The 15,594-nt window shown below is 43.6% G+C and overlaps 1 protein-coding gene across 1 annotated transcript in view; it reads right to left on the bottom strand.

Moving 5' to 3' along the window:
• The window catches only part of atad2b (ATPase family AAA domain containing 2B), a 139,409-nt gene extending 131,830 nt beyond the window's left edge, over positions 1–7,579 (bottom strand). Inside the window, exon 1 of the mRNA XM_063223422.1 lies at positions 6,937–7,579. Coding sequence (XP_063079492.1) covers positions 6,937–7,044 — 108 coding nt within the window. The 5' untranslated portion in view covers positions 7,045–7,579. The remainder of the gene's footprint in view (positions 1–6,936) is intronic.
• Positions 7,580–15,594: the final 8,015 nt, after the last annotated feature.

Below are 15,594 nucleotides of genomic sequence, written 5' to 3'. Positions count from 1 at the left end.
ATGCTACTACCCACGTACACACTTCATTCCTCTCGCCAGCACAGGGTGAGGGGTGGCCATCCTACTAAGAGAGGTCTATGGCTCCATTCCATGCTGCTTTTTAAAGTAATCTAACTTAACAGTCTTGAGAGTGCCCAAGTGGTGTATTTGCACATTGTGACAGGTAAAAACTGACCTGACAACAAAACACTGGCTGTTCCAAACACTCATGTTTGGCCCCCACACTGGCTACGTTCAAGAAGCACCTGAAATCACATCTATTCACAGAGGCATATGGACTTTAACTTCACTGGCCCATCCCCTGCCCCTTCAAACCCGCCCCCCGCCCCCGCCCCCCCAATGTAAAGCGACCTTGGGTTCCTTGAAAGGCGCTATATAAAACCAAGTTATTATTATTATTATTATTATTATCAATAATGTAAAAGGACAGCTTATAATGCACACACAAACACAGCTTGTAGTCTTCTAAAGTGACCACAGTTTCCTAGGGGTCTGTAAGGGTGCCTTCATACCTCCAGCATTTCTGGGGTGCGTTTCTCTAAAGTTTTAGCCCGTTAGCAACTTTGGTAGTTCCAGATGGGAAATTGCATTGCAAACAACAAAGTAGCTAATGTAAGTAGCAACTATGGTTTCGAGAAATGCATCCTAGTCTTAGGAGTGCCTAAGTGGTGTATCTGCACATTGTGAGGTAAAAACTGACAACAGAACAAAAAAATGTTTTTTAACAATATTAAAAAAGGAAAGCGTATAATGCACACTAGGGCTGTAACGATACACTCAACTCACGATTCGGTTCGTATCACGATTTTTGAGCTACGGTTCGATACATCGCACGATTTCTGAAATGTATCTCCACTGAAGTTTGGAAACACTATCACATCAAATCATAAGGCTGTTTTCTGGACTAATGGGTAATAAAACTTAGAAAAGGCGTATCACGATACTGCCTCCTTGTATCACGAAACAGTATCGTGACTCTGTGTATCACGATTTCTCGGTTCGATACAATATCGTTACAGCTCTAATGCACACACAAACACACCTTTTCGCCTTCTAAAGTGACCTCAGCTTCCTAGATTTTTCGAAAGGGTGCCTTCATACCTCCAGCATTTCTGACCACTAGTGTAGCCCAAAGCAGCAGATACTACACTGCAGGTAGGTCTGAAAGAGCCCAACACTCCAGGCTCCTGTAAGCTTGGCATAGTCCTTGTCATGGGCATGGTCTTGTAAGCCTGGCATAGCCCTTGTCATGGGCATGGTCTTGTAAGCCTGGCATAGCCCTTGTAGTGGGCATGGTCTTGTAAGCCTGGCATAGCCGGGGCCCTTGGAAGCCAGTGCCATTCCTATGGCCAGCACTACTCCAGCTCCCGCAGGCTTCCGGGTCTGTGCAGGGTTGCCCGGCAGACTTGTGCTCAGCACCCTGGCTCTGACAATGCAGGGCTCCTCTGGTTATCCTCAAGTCATTCCTTGATGACATAAAGAAGTGTTCTGGAACTTTCTTTTTTTGGCTTTTAATGCCTTTATTTGAGATACAACAATGAAGAGGATGACAGAAAAGTAGTGGTAGATGGACCTCAGGCTAGAACCGGACCTGGGTCCAGGACATGAATGGTAAATGGAACAGGGTGTAACAGGGTGGTGCCTCAGCCGTTTGGGCCACAGCCAAGGCCAATGTTCTGGCACTTTAACCAGAGAGAGTAGAGAGAGAGAGGCTCCATTGGCCCATTGTTTCCGGGTTCTATTATTGCAAGGGGGAGGGGGGAAATCCCCCTTTAGGCAGACCTAAGGACTGTTCTATTCAATGCTAGGAGTATTATGACACGCCCCTTTAGGCAGACCGGAACCTGGTCATGTTAGGTGCCCATAGCAACCTATTACATTGGCATATCTCTATATACTTAAAGAATCTCTGCTCAACTGCCGTAGTAGAGGGTGACTACTTTTGCTTTTACTTTTACTTTTGCCTTGCTTCCATTCATAAAACAACTTCAAAAAATGAACTCATTCAAAAAAGATTGAATACATTCATGTCATACTAACCAATATTATGCCACAACATTACAATGCCACAATGCTTCAGGTTTTTGTTGACATGTGAACTTCACTAGTACACTGAAACATAGTTTATTTATCAGCACAATCCGTTCAACCACATGGAGAAGACATTCTCAACAAAACATGTTACACCATGTTTGACAAGTGTGTTGTAGTTCACAGCTAGTACTACGCACAGTCTTGGGGTCCGTTTCTCAAAAGCGCCTTTGCTATCGTCGTTAGCAAAGTCCTTCGTACGAGCGACTCAACTCTCTCTCGACAGCGACGCTCACCACTAAATCCAAGGGAACGGTAAGACGGTCTTAAGATGGTTAGCAACGACAAGAATCGAGAAACGGACCCCTGTTTAGTGGTAAACAGTTTATTCATTGCCTTGAAATTACCAGATTTTGATTCTGTAATTAACTTGAAAAATCAGTGCAGGTAAATTTAAGATGGTCAAGGAATATCCTTGATCAGTAAAGGTCTATCACATAACATAAAAAGTTGGGTAGCTTGAGGCCCTCAGCATCCATATTCAGATGTGACTGTAATATAAATAGGAGTAATGCTAGACTTGACATGCAGCAAGGCGGGTTGATCAATTTGTATCCAAGGTGTCAATAACACCAAAGGGAATTCTAATACAACAGGTCCCAAGAGGATGAGATGCTTCATTTCTCTAAAATTGGTGTGCAGCATGTACACGGTGTGTGTGTGTGTGTGTGTGTGTGTGTGTGTGTGTGTGTGTGTGTGTGTGTGTGTGTGTGTGTTCACCATCAGCACGTCACAAAAATGCCTGGTTGAAACAACCAGTGATAAAATCAATGTACCAAGTCAAGTGGAGCGGAGTTGGTAAACAACATTAATAAGCCCTGTTTAAATCATGGAAGTTAGCTGTAGGTGAATTTTGTCCTCACGATTATTCTATTAAGTTCAGAGGGTTGCAGGTTTGAATGTTCAAATGTCACCCCAGTGAGAAATCTGGCAGTGAACTCATAATCACTGCTCTCCTGCATTCACACCTTTGGGATCCTGAGCCTCTAGCCCCATATTGCCCCAGGCCAAAAAAGCAGCAGCTAGATGCAATTCAATATATTTAATGCTCTGTTGGCCTATGAACCTCATAGAGACACGCGCCAAGCACTGGATCAAAAATCAGATACTAGGAAATCACTAATTCTGTTTTACTATGCGGGACATGTGTCATCTTGCCGTGGGGAATAACACTAAGGTGGACAAATCATTTGCACAAACTCAATTAGTCAGCGTTGCGTAAACACTGCCTTGTGTCCTGAGGTGTCCTCAACTGCAAGAGTTCAAATGGAGGCAACATAGACCAGAGTAGACAAAATCTGAAAACAGAGCAGTTGTAGACTTTTTAGATGGTTCTCAAACTTGGTTTGCCATTCGTTAGTTGAATCTCAGAGCAGACACATGCCATGTCACTGGTCAATATTCATCTGGCCCTTATTAGCAGAATTTATGACAACAATCATAGTTGTAGAGCACTTATGGCCTAGTTGACATGGTCGGGCTGGTAAGTGACTTAATAACACCTGAAAGAAAGATGCACTGGGTAACTCACGTAGTCACTGTGACAGAGTGCAGCGCACCACAGCAGAAAACACACAAAGCTAAATTCCATTTATGCCTCACCCATACAAGGGGACAGGCCTACTGGCGGACCAAAGGGAACCTTGTAGAGGGAGTAGTGGCACCTCTGTCATTGAGGAGGATGGGGGAGGATGTTGGGTATTCACAACATTCTGCAACCACCTGGTGGTGTTGGGAATGAGTTGACAACCGAACCACCCCATAGCATAACTACCCAAGGCGCATGCAGACCAACAGAGAACAGTGACGGTGCCAGTTTCCCCCGCCTAATCTTGAACACGCCACAATTCTGAGCATTCAGGAAGCGGAAAGTTGGTTCATGATACAAACCGATAAAAACTTGGTTTTTCCTCTGCGAACCATGACGACAACGAAGAAATCAGAAGGTTCATGCGGGTAACGAATGGTCACCTTTGAAAAGTTCAGAGCCTTCTATGAGCGCAGGAGGTTCGCAGCTAAGCACTTTAGTTCCAAACGTACTGGTGCGGGAACCGGCACCTCCACCGCTCTGGTCGGCCTGAAAACAGGTCCAGAGAAAGCAATGTATTCTGGACATAGAAAACCTTTTGGACCCAATGTCACTTCTATACAACACCACATTATACCTAAAAGGATACTGATGTTGGAACAGGTTTGTCAAAAAAGTTGGAGGAGGAAAACCAACGTATACCAAACTAGGTTTCGAGGTGCAGCTAGCGGGTAATAGTTGACTTCAGAGGGGAAGATATCGCACACTCTTGTCCATCATGCTGAATTTTATATACACAAACAACGTCTCGGACAGTTTTTTCGGTCAAAAAAGTTACCACCTGGAAGACCAAACCTCTCAAACCTTACCACTGTCAGTGTCAAGCAAGACTATTGGTTAGAGAGGTCTTTCAATCTGGGGGTTGCAGGTTCGAATCCCCCTCCCCTGACCTCTCCCTACATCTCCATGGCTGAAGTGCCCTTGAGCAAGGCACCTAACCCCACATTGCTCCAGGGACTGTAACCAATACCCTGACAAATAATAACTGTAAGTCGCTTTGAACGAAATGAAAGCGCCAGATAAGTGAAATGTAATAATAATGTCATATTTAGTCTGTAAACCAGTACAGGTGTCATCGGCAAAGTGTCTCCACAATAGGATACACCTTGACGATCACTCTCAGGAGCCCACAGTGATCCAAAATCCAAATAGGCATTGAATCAAAAATTGTCCATTTGTGTATTACATGGCAATGATAAGTGAATAGAACAGTCTACATATAATAGTCTAGGGATCAATACAATTAAATAGCTGGCTGGCTTCCAAGGTCACTACAGCTGGCTAACAACCAGAGACAATGACTTGCTTGGCTCTTGTGCAATATTTTTTTCTCGCCAAGCCAAAGTATCTACCAACGTGTGCAACAAGTCATCCCCAAATCTGTAGCTTAAAATTGTTTGATCTGTAAAGTTGCATGCTTTACGTGACCCGACGTGGCAATGAAAACCCAGACATAATAAGCAAAGCATCATGAAACAAAGACGCAGAACGGAGGCATGAAGCTGCATGGAAGATCAATGTTAACCTCACACTGTTATCATGACCAAAAAAAAATCAGAGACTTGCTGATCCAATAGTTCAAGTTCAACAGGTATCAATTTCTTTTTAGCCGTAACAGTCGTCGAGGTAAACAACTCCAAACAACTCAAACACGATCCACACAACTCAAAAACAAAACAAACTGTTCATCTTCACCGACAGTTTTCAGGCAAGAAGGACAACACACAAAAACATCAACACAAGATCTGCCTGCGCACGCCACCACATGCACGCGCGCACACAGGAAAAAAGGATTCCCAGATTGACGCTCCCATCTCAGGACGCTCCCATTTCATCTCGCTCCCACTAGCCAGACTATCGGTACCACCGCCATATGACGGAGCCAGTTATCTTGTTGATGTTAGTTTTTTGTTTCTAACCCTAACCCTAAACCTAACCCTAACCTTAACCCTAACCCTAAACCTAACCCTAACCCTAACCCTAAACCTAACCCTAAATTGCTTGTATGTGGCAGTATATGATAATACGTGAAATATAATCGGGTGGGACCGCACGTCCGGGAGTGATAGAAACACCTGGGACCGCACGTCCGGGAGCGAACTCAGTTGGGAGTATCAATCCCCTTACAGGAAAAAAGACCCTCGGCCACATTCAGGGGAAAAAAGTTCAAACTTTTGCTTCACTCGCATTCACGAGCACAGACAAAGGCAATGTCGCTCAATCCACAATACAAAACAATTCAACGCCAATGCCAGCTTGAACAAGTGGAAGACTAGGCTCAAAATGTGACAGATGTGGACGTCTTTTGTTTGGATATGATACCACAGGAATAACAACAGCTAGTTGTTGTACGTGCAAAGAAAAACAGTGTTTCGCTTCCTTACACCGAGGTTATGTCACGCTTGCATCACACCGGGAAAGCAAAAAAAAATGCATCCTTATTTCGTCGAAAATTCTGTTTTGCTACAATCGGCGAAGGCGTAGTGTGCAGCGGTCATCTAGAACCAGTAATCTAGCCATGCGTGTTATCAACATTATGCCAATGTGGCGACACGCGGACCTCTTTTAGAGAACAAAACAGACATGTCACACAATAACAAAACGATGCATGGCAAAGACCGCGGCCCGTTGGGTGTACAAATAGCGTGCATGGACATGCGCCCAAACTGATTTATTTTTCCACAACAACAAAAAAGTTCACCGAGTACAACTTCCTAAATGAAGCACAATGTCTGGTGGAACCACAAGGGGTCTGTGGCAACTGAACTCCCTTCCCCCACTGACCTAGACAGGATTCATCTATGTTATGAAGCTTCAGTGACACTTGACAATCGTCAGTACTAAAACGAATAACCGTGTCTTTTGTTCGTGACTGGTCGCTGTCAGCTGTGCGGTGGCACTTCACAAAAGTGCTGCCGACTTAGCGCAGCGCCTAGCCTCTCTCACCGGTCAACAAGAAACAACACAAAGAACTTGGGTTACTGGGTTAGCTACATGTTCATTTAACTAGCTCGTTAGCCAGTGAGCTAACCTAGTTGTACAGAATTCGTGATGGGGCATTTAACTAACATGTCAGATCACTACAAGACCTGTAGCGCTGCTTGTGTGTACGCTGGTGTCGGGGAGTATCATCCCTCACCGGTGCTCAAGAACAAAAGAGGTACCACCGAGGCACCAATCTTCAGGCCAAACATGAGCTGTTCAGCTAACGAGCTAGCGGGCTACCCGGGCACTGAAGAAAAGAAACCGGCTCTTACATATTTGGCTCCTTCTGCGCTGGGGGTGTTTCTTGCAGAGGACCTTGTCCTGGAGGAGATGAAAGGACTGCTTGTCGGGGTCTTTGAGCTCTTCCTTGTATTCACCATGATTCGAGTCGTCTCTGTGTTCTGTCAGTGCTCGCTTCTGACGGTCTCTCACTCTTGTTACTGTCTATGGATGTAATATCCAGGCGCCATTTCTCTTTCTCGCTCTCTCCCCCTACTGTTTGCGAACAGAACTCTCGTGCATTGTGCACTTCCGCCTTCTGTCAAATGCTGGCTCGACCAGAATGACATTGGACATAACATTCCTGGCTCTAAATGCAAATAGAATTTATCTTCAATGTTGCGGAAATCGATATTACACACTGAAAACAAAATTACGTCCAAACATTTTGTTACACCGGTGTTTAGTCGTAGTGCATCGTCACGCAATGGCGCGTGCAAGCATCCTGTGCAAGGGCTCTGATCCTGTGTGTAGAACCAAATGCTAAATAAACTTCTAAAATTCGTAGGTGATTCCCGTTGGTTGGCACACAGGGGAATATTAACTCAGTAAGGCGTCGAACACAATTTCGTCATATTCACTCAACTACGCACACTTTGTTCTACGAGGTTTATGAGTTTTACAACTGACAGCTAGAGTCCGGATCGTCTAATTAAATTGATACAGTGAACCACGTGTACCGTGGCTGGAGTGTGTTTTGGTTTAGTGGGGAGGGACTTCACGGTTCCCCTTACTATATCACGTGATCAGAAATATGCACAGTTTCGTCAAAGTATTTAGAGCTGATCTGGAAGCTGTGTGTAAGATCTTGGGACATTATAGGCCTAATAAGTTGGAGATACTAGCCTACACGATTGCGTTTCCTATTTAGTCTTAATTTTAATTAAATGGGACATGGGAAGTAGTTCCCTTTGGTATTATTACTATTAGGAATTCCAATATTCATTAGTTTAATATTCATTAGGCCTACCCCGAACATGTAGACAAAGACAGCCCCAAATAATGAGGGGCGGATTAATGCACAGGCTATTACGAGCCCCCACCTGACAGGTTGGCCAAAATCTGTCACCAAATTTGCTTTCTGGGGGGACCGCAAAGTAACCTGTATCTTGGGGGGCCCAGGCCATCTTAATCCAGCCCTGCAAATAGCAACAATTAGGTCCGGTCTGCCAGGTCACTGGGTGGGGTACAATCATCCAACTTCTACTGTTACCAGACAAATGGTGTACACATAAGGGGGCATTGTTGGCCCATGTGAGGCACTCCAACTTAGCCTAGGGCCTACTGAACTTGGCACACTGGGCTTATCGCCCATAACAGAAAGTCTGGGCTGTGCTGTTGGAATTGGGAGATGATGGTGAGGTCTAGCCTATGCTGTCATGAGGTAAGAAACAGGGCTGGACTGGGACTGAAAAAAGCCCAGGCACTTTTGGCATATACCAGCCCCTAAATTTGTTAATTTTCTGCACACTTAAAGGATCACTTCAGTCAATTTCAACATGCAGTTGTAATGGTCACCCTACCCTGGACTTGTCAGTACCTGGGTTTTTTTCTTCTTCTTCTTCTTCAGCCTTTTCCGAGATCCTGGTCATTGTAATGGGGGCAGCTGTTTGTGAACATTAAAAAAAAAAAAAAAAAAAAAATGATTCCCATGAAACATCCAAAAGGTTATGCAACATCAGCAGACAACTATCAAACAGCAGTACCTTTTGGGAAAATATTTACAAGATACAAGATACAAGATATTTTATTGTCATGTGTATATATATGAAACATATATATACAATGAAAAGCTTCCCTGCTCTGGGAGTCCCAAAAAAGGTAAAAAAAAAAAAAAGAATGTTAAAAAGGCAAAAAAAAAGTAGGAAAAAATATATATATTTAAAAAGTTGAAAAAGTTGAAAGCTGCAAAAAAGAAATAAAAAATGGAGTATGCCTATGTTAATTAAAAAAAAATGTAAACAAAAGCTGCCCCCATTAGAATGGCTCATATCTCGGAAAGGGCTGAGCCAAAAAAATGTGTCATCACCGGGTACTGACAAGTCAAGGGTAGCGTGAGCAATACAACAGCATATTGAAATTGACTGAAGTGGTCCTTTAAAATCCCTTTTTTCTATAGAGACTCCGGTGAAGACAGTGGTTGAAACGTAATCCTGCCTGTGCAGACTCTTCACTCCAAGTTTACAGTCACCTTTTCCTGGGATGTGCACAATCGTCACCTTCATCATATTATAGACCAGCCACTCGCATAGCGCCCTGTTTTTCTACAATATTGTGATCTGGTCAATCTACTGTCTATATTAAAAATGGATCAACGGGCCAACCCATCAAAATTTAGGGCTAGTCTCTACAATAACAAACAGACAAATAACACCAAATGCCCCGTGTGCCAGATTACCAGTCCAGCCCTGGTAAAAACGTGTGCTGACTGAGCCATAGGAAACAACAATCAAATTATATGTTTTGCACGGACTGGTGATGCCTTCCCTGCCCAAACTGTTGCACCTCCTCCACCAAAGCAAACGCTGGGTGGGTTGTCTTTGTCCCCAATATGCAAAGCACAATGTAGGCCTTCCTACACAGTGAGACCATTACATGGAAAACACAAAATGAGGTATAGCCTACCCCAATAGGCCAACAATTGCCTCCCTATAGCATGATTATCATCGACGTTCAAATCTCTTCAAGACTTGGTCTAGTAGAGTAGAGTAGAGTAACTTTATTGATGCCCAGGGGGAAATTCAGGTACTGAATTGGTCTGACCAAGAGTATAAATTTTAACATTTCCCAAACGGCATGGTTGAACCGCCTCCCTTGGATTGCTTATGGTTGTTTGCTCACAAAGTGGGAGGAGTTCCCGTATTTTCAGGAACTCAGAAACTACTTGCATTGCTCTTAACCTGACTAGTTGCAACGCTGAAAATGTTGCGTCACTAGGAGGGCACAGCCTGGGTAGTTCTAACCTCCCTATCCCAAAGTAATCTGGATTGAAGCAAACACTGTATGTATGACATCTACTGACCCTTTCATGATACACCTTACTTATTGGATGGATTGTGCTTGGGTTGGTAAGGCTTTCTTTATCATGTAATGTCATGTAATATTCAACTTCGCCACCAGGTGGGGGAAAGACATCACACAAAAAATCAACCACATCAGAACACCTGACTAAAAACTGAAATAAACACGCTTAAAATACAGATGAACAACAAAGAATACAACATTTAAGCATTTAAGCACCTAAGTTAATAAAGGCCTAACAATTTCGGACAATGAGAGAGAGCTAGACACAAGGCCTAAGATGTTATACTATTTACTAGTTTCTCTCTGAAGTAAAATTGTTCACGCATTTCAGGACTTCTATCCAACAAGAGTATTAGTGAAATAATGAGATTTAAAAATGTAGATGGCCATTTCAGAGTTAGTTATATGCATAATGTTGCTGATGGATCAATGAGTTTGGCCTACATAGAAAGAAATGGCTGTCTTTGCACTCAATAGAGTGTAATTATTGCCCCACATTGGCCCGGGGTATGTATTTCTAAAAGGTTTATCCTAAGCACAGGAGATCTTGCAGGGCTAAGGCGCATATTGCATGACATGAGGGGTAGGGTCATGGGGTTCATAGCCCTCTGCTGGTCAATGAATAGAATTACATTTATTACACTAGGCCTACTTTTTCCTCAACCGTTCTCAAACGACATTTTGAGAATCTTAATTAGAAATGTATCTGAACAGGTGTATAAAGTAAACTCAAGAAGTATGATGCATGATATTACATAGTTTTTAAATCACTTATATAGCAATGGTTCTCAATGTTTTGGAACAAATGCCCCCTTGACCACATCATAAGCCTCAAGTCCCAACACCCCCTTGATCTCATCATAGGCCTGCCAACGCCCCCCTTAGTATTCAAAAACTGAAATAGACTAATGTCCCCCAAAGGCAACTGAGCACCCCCAGCTGTATCCTCCTCAACGCCCCCACTAGGGCTTCCTAGCGCCCCCTAGGGGGCTGTAGAGCCCCCTGTTGAGAAACATTACATTATACTGTATTTAGCACCTGAGGGTTTTACTTTCATTTTACTTCTACAATAACTCTACTTCATACACATCTGCTACAGTTGCATGGGAGGTTTTTATGTTCAGTAAGATCTGGCCTATGCTCTCTCTGCCTAGGACTTGCTCGGCTGTATGAATTGTGTTTGTTTTGAGTCAGTCAATAGGCATATAATTTAGTGAAAGGAAATCTCTGGATCAACGTGCGTCTCTCGGTGCGTTCTAATTCTTCCCATCGCGAGTCTGTCTCCAGTGGCCCTTCTGGCCAGACACAGCAGTATTAAGCCGCTTGGAGACTCTCTCTCTGGGCCCTCCGCAAACACAATGCGCTGTGCATGTTTGAAGGCTGTGTGTGTGTGTGTGTGTGTTTGTGTGTGTGTGTGTGTGTGTGTGTGTGTGTGTGTGTGTGTGTGTGTGTGTGTGTGTGTGTGTGTGTTTGTGTGTGTGTGTGTGTGTGTGTGTTTACATGGGTGTGCAGCATGTACACGGTGTGTGTGTGTGTGTGTGTGTGTGTGTGTGTGTGTGTGTGTGTGTGTGTGTGTGTGTGTGTGTGTGTGTGTGTGTGTGTGTGTGTGTGTGTGCACGCGTGTGCGTGTATCTTTGTGCATGTCTGCACGGGCATGCATGATGACTCTCTTATATGGGTTCTGGAATAAAATACAAAACACACACAGCATGCATGAGCAGGATTGGTGTTTAGAGTTTCATGTTGGCTGCAGTTGAGAGGGCACGGTCCGCATGGAACAAGCTCTGGCAGTATGGAGCCCTTGTCCTCAGCAGCAGCAGTGTATGGTAGTTAAGGGTGGGTAACAGGGAAGCTGACTGGGGTGTCAAGCGGGCCAACTGTCCAGGGCCGGGCCTATAGGGTGAGAGGGGGGCCAGAATTGGGTCTTTGTTACATTGTACTGTATAGGGGGGTGAGAGGGGGACCAGAATTGGGTGCTTGTTACATTGTACTGTATAGAGAGGGGAACCAGAATTGGGTCCTTGTTACATTGTATGTATGGCGGGGGGGGGCTTTCAGACGAGTTTGTCCTGGGCCCGGCCAAAGTGGTCAGCGGCCCTGTTGGGGAGACAGCCCAGGCATGAGCGAGAGAGCTCAGTAGAGGAGGGAGAGGCCGGGCAAGAGAATGCGTGAATGAGTGTTCAGAGTCGTGGGAGGATAAGTGTAATATGACAGGCAAGGGAGAAACAGAGTCTGTACCATAAGCATGCAAGCTTGGCAGGCTGCACATACTGTACACACACACACGCACACACACACACACACACACACACACACACACACACACACATGTGCGCGCGCACATACACACACACACACACACACACACACACACACACACACACACACACACACACATGTGCGCGCACATACACACACTCACACACACAGCCCAGGGCCGAGTCAGGGCAGGATAAGTGTAACATAACAGAAGCAGGGTCCATTATTACCATAAGCATAAGCTTTGCACCCCCCTCTGGCCACAGTTTAGGGAGACGGGGGTGTTATGACAGTGGCCATGGAGGGGGGGGGGGGGGGGGCAGGGGGCAGGGAGACACATTCTTATTTTACCATAAGCTCAATGGGCTATAAACCTTAGGCCTGAGGCCAACACAGGGTTTAGAGGGCAATACCATTTTTATTGTCTCATACTGTTTTTTTTTACTGTTTCATACTGTTGCTGTTAGGTTATATGTGTTAGGTTTTATGCGTTTCTCCGTGTTGTTTACTGTTGTTTTATCAGTTTTATCGCCGGTAAAGTGCATTAGACTATTTGGGAAAGTGCTAAGTGAATGAAATATTATTGTGCTGCTGTTGGATTGGGACAGAGCAGGAAGTCCCAATATGAGCCAAGGAAAAAAAAACGATTCTCAAGTTGGCTTCCTCTTATAACTTGGCTACAGATTGTCAAAAAGTGTTTACAATTCCTTCCTCTTACAAAACATACGGTATGCAGACAGGTATGCAGACTGTTTCAATACTGTCGTCTGTCTGCTGTTTTCAAAATTTCTAATTAAAATCATATGTAGCTAACAGTTTGAATTCCCCTTCACACTCTAGTCTTTGGGATTTTAATGATAAAAAAGGAGCTTAAAATCGTGAAATATGTGTGTTCTAGTGGGAAAATGTCCTTTTGCAAGGATATGGTTGTGGTATACGTGTCTTAAACCAGATATGGGTGCAAGTTGGATGTGCCTGCAATATTTATGTGAATTGTTTGTGCCATTCTATGAGAAATTCTCTGAAAATATTGCACAAGAGTGAAACATTGACTTCTCACTGTCAAACTTTGTGACAAAATAGGAAATGATCTCAGCAATCCTCATCATGTGGAAAGTTACACTGTAGTGGGGGTGAGTGTCATGGATGCCACCTAGCAAGTTTGTTAGTTTCAGATTCTTCTGTTGAATCAGTATTTTCCCGTATGTACCATCCCTTATGTATGTATAGTGTTATCACTCCACAATGGTGAACCTCACTCCTGAATGTGCTGGTGACTGACCTAGCAGCACCATTTGTTCACTTCTTAGCGTTGGTGCCTGTCTCCCATGTCCTGACTAGCTTGCTGTAATGTCCCTAAGTGGCCAACTACTAACTACGCAAGAAGACCTTGGTCCGACACACATGCATGAATGTGCGCACGTACACACACGCGCACACACACACACACACGCGCACACACACAGACATACACACACACACACACACACACACACACACACACACACACACACACACACACACACACACACACACACACACACACACACTTTAATTCATTTCTTAATATGCAATCTTTTGCCAAAAAACATTTTTTTAAGATTTTTAAGATTTACAAAGACTGGAAATCACTGGATTGGGACAATGCACTCCCTTTATTAATTCTGAACTGTCATCACGCCCACAGCTTGCCGTAAAAAGCGTAATGAAAGGAGCAGACCGGGAAGGGTGTATCTCCACATTTAGTAAGAAACATTAGTCATACATACAGTGCTCGTAAATGATACACACGGCTGTGCCAAGATGCAAACCATGCATATCTTCATTGCTTTTAGTCATGGGCCTTCTTCACCTGACACCAGACACATTCGGTTCAACACTTTTGAAATAGGGCACACAGTATCTGGTAGCATACACATAAACGTACACCCCATTGTTTTACATGGAAATTGGTAGTTACTTTTCCTCCCTTGCTTCAAAATGGAACTTGTCTGACATAATTGTGAGAATTATTATCATTTCTCAGAGCTACTGTATGTACGTAAATAGCATTGACATGCACTGGGGCTTCACTCGGTTTTCCTGACATACTAAATACTGCAGACAGCTACTGTATGCATTCAGTGTAACAAACCTTGTGTTCTTCTCAGAACAATACCATACTTGCACAATATTCGTTTCTACAGTATCTGTTGTGCATAATTACATTTGCATAGTATTGCCTCACTGCATGTGAATAATTGTCGGTGCTGTCTGTTGGGAAGGATTAGCCTACTATTCAGCAATTCAATCAGCTGTTGTCTCATTTTTCTACTTGTATTCCTAGTGCAAAGAAATCCCGCACACTGTCCATTCCACCAACAAACTTTAATACAACGTTTCGGTCATCCGACCTTCTTCAGGTACCTGAAGAAGGTCGGATGACCGAAACGTTGTATTAAAGTTTGTTGGTGGAATGGACAGTGTGCGGGATTTCTTTGCACTTGACTGACAACCCCGCTGGGATAACATCCTACGCACCTGCCCAACTACAGAGGTGTGCAACAGCTTCTTTATTCAACTGATTCTACTTGTATTCCTCCCAATACGTTGATTATTATTTCTCACGGTAGGATCTTTTATTTTACTTTATGGTACGTATGGTGTCTGCAAATGTGTATGTAATGTGCAAGGGACTATGGGATTAAATTCATAGCTTTGTTCCAAGTCGAACCTTCTCATGCGGAGCCAGTTTCATTAGCATGTTGTTACCAAAATGGCAAAGATTTAGTCTCTGTTACTTAAGACTCATCTTAATGTAGGGCCAATAGTTTTTACATCAAACTCTGAGCCAGATTCCAAGCGATCCCATCTGCACTTAAAAGATACAAGCCTGTCTAGATGGTTAATGTAGAGTTCATGGCCCTATTACCACACAGGAGAATTTAGAAATTTTTAGTTGAGTTATTCTTTGACTGAGGAAACAACATTTGTCTAATCAGCTTGTTACACAAGCCATTACATTAGCTTGATGTTATAACGAGCTATGGAACAGTAGTTCACGTCAAATGTTTAGACCTAATTTCCGAAGTTAAAACTTGGAATGGAATGAATGCATACCCAGTGTTTAAATTGGCTTTTGGGAGGTGGGGGAGCCCTTCACTCGCGGTCAAAATAGCTTTAAAAAAAAAACAAAACAAAAAAAAACATTTTAACATCGCCCCATCAGGCAAATACATGTATTCTATGAAGTTATTGCCCATAATTAATATCATACATAAATCAATGTATTACTCAGTTATGAGAAAAACAGCAAGGTACCCTCATTCCCTCTTCACTGTATTGGGTTGCTAAAAAATAGGAACAGTTAGACCAGTATCACACCTGAT

This window comes from Engraulis encrasicolus, chromosome 18 (assembly GCF_034702125.1).
Source record: "Engraulis encrasicolus isolate BLACKSEA-1 chromosome 18, IST_EnEncr_1.0, whole genome shotgun sequence".
Classification (NCBI taxonomy): Eukaryota; Metazoa; Chordata; class Actinopteri; order Clupeiformes; family Engraulidae; genus Engraulis; species Engraulis encrasicolus.
This window is presented reverse-complemented; position numbering and strand designations above follow the sequence as displayed.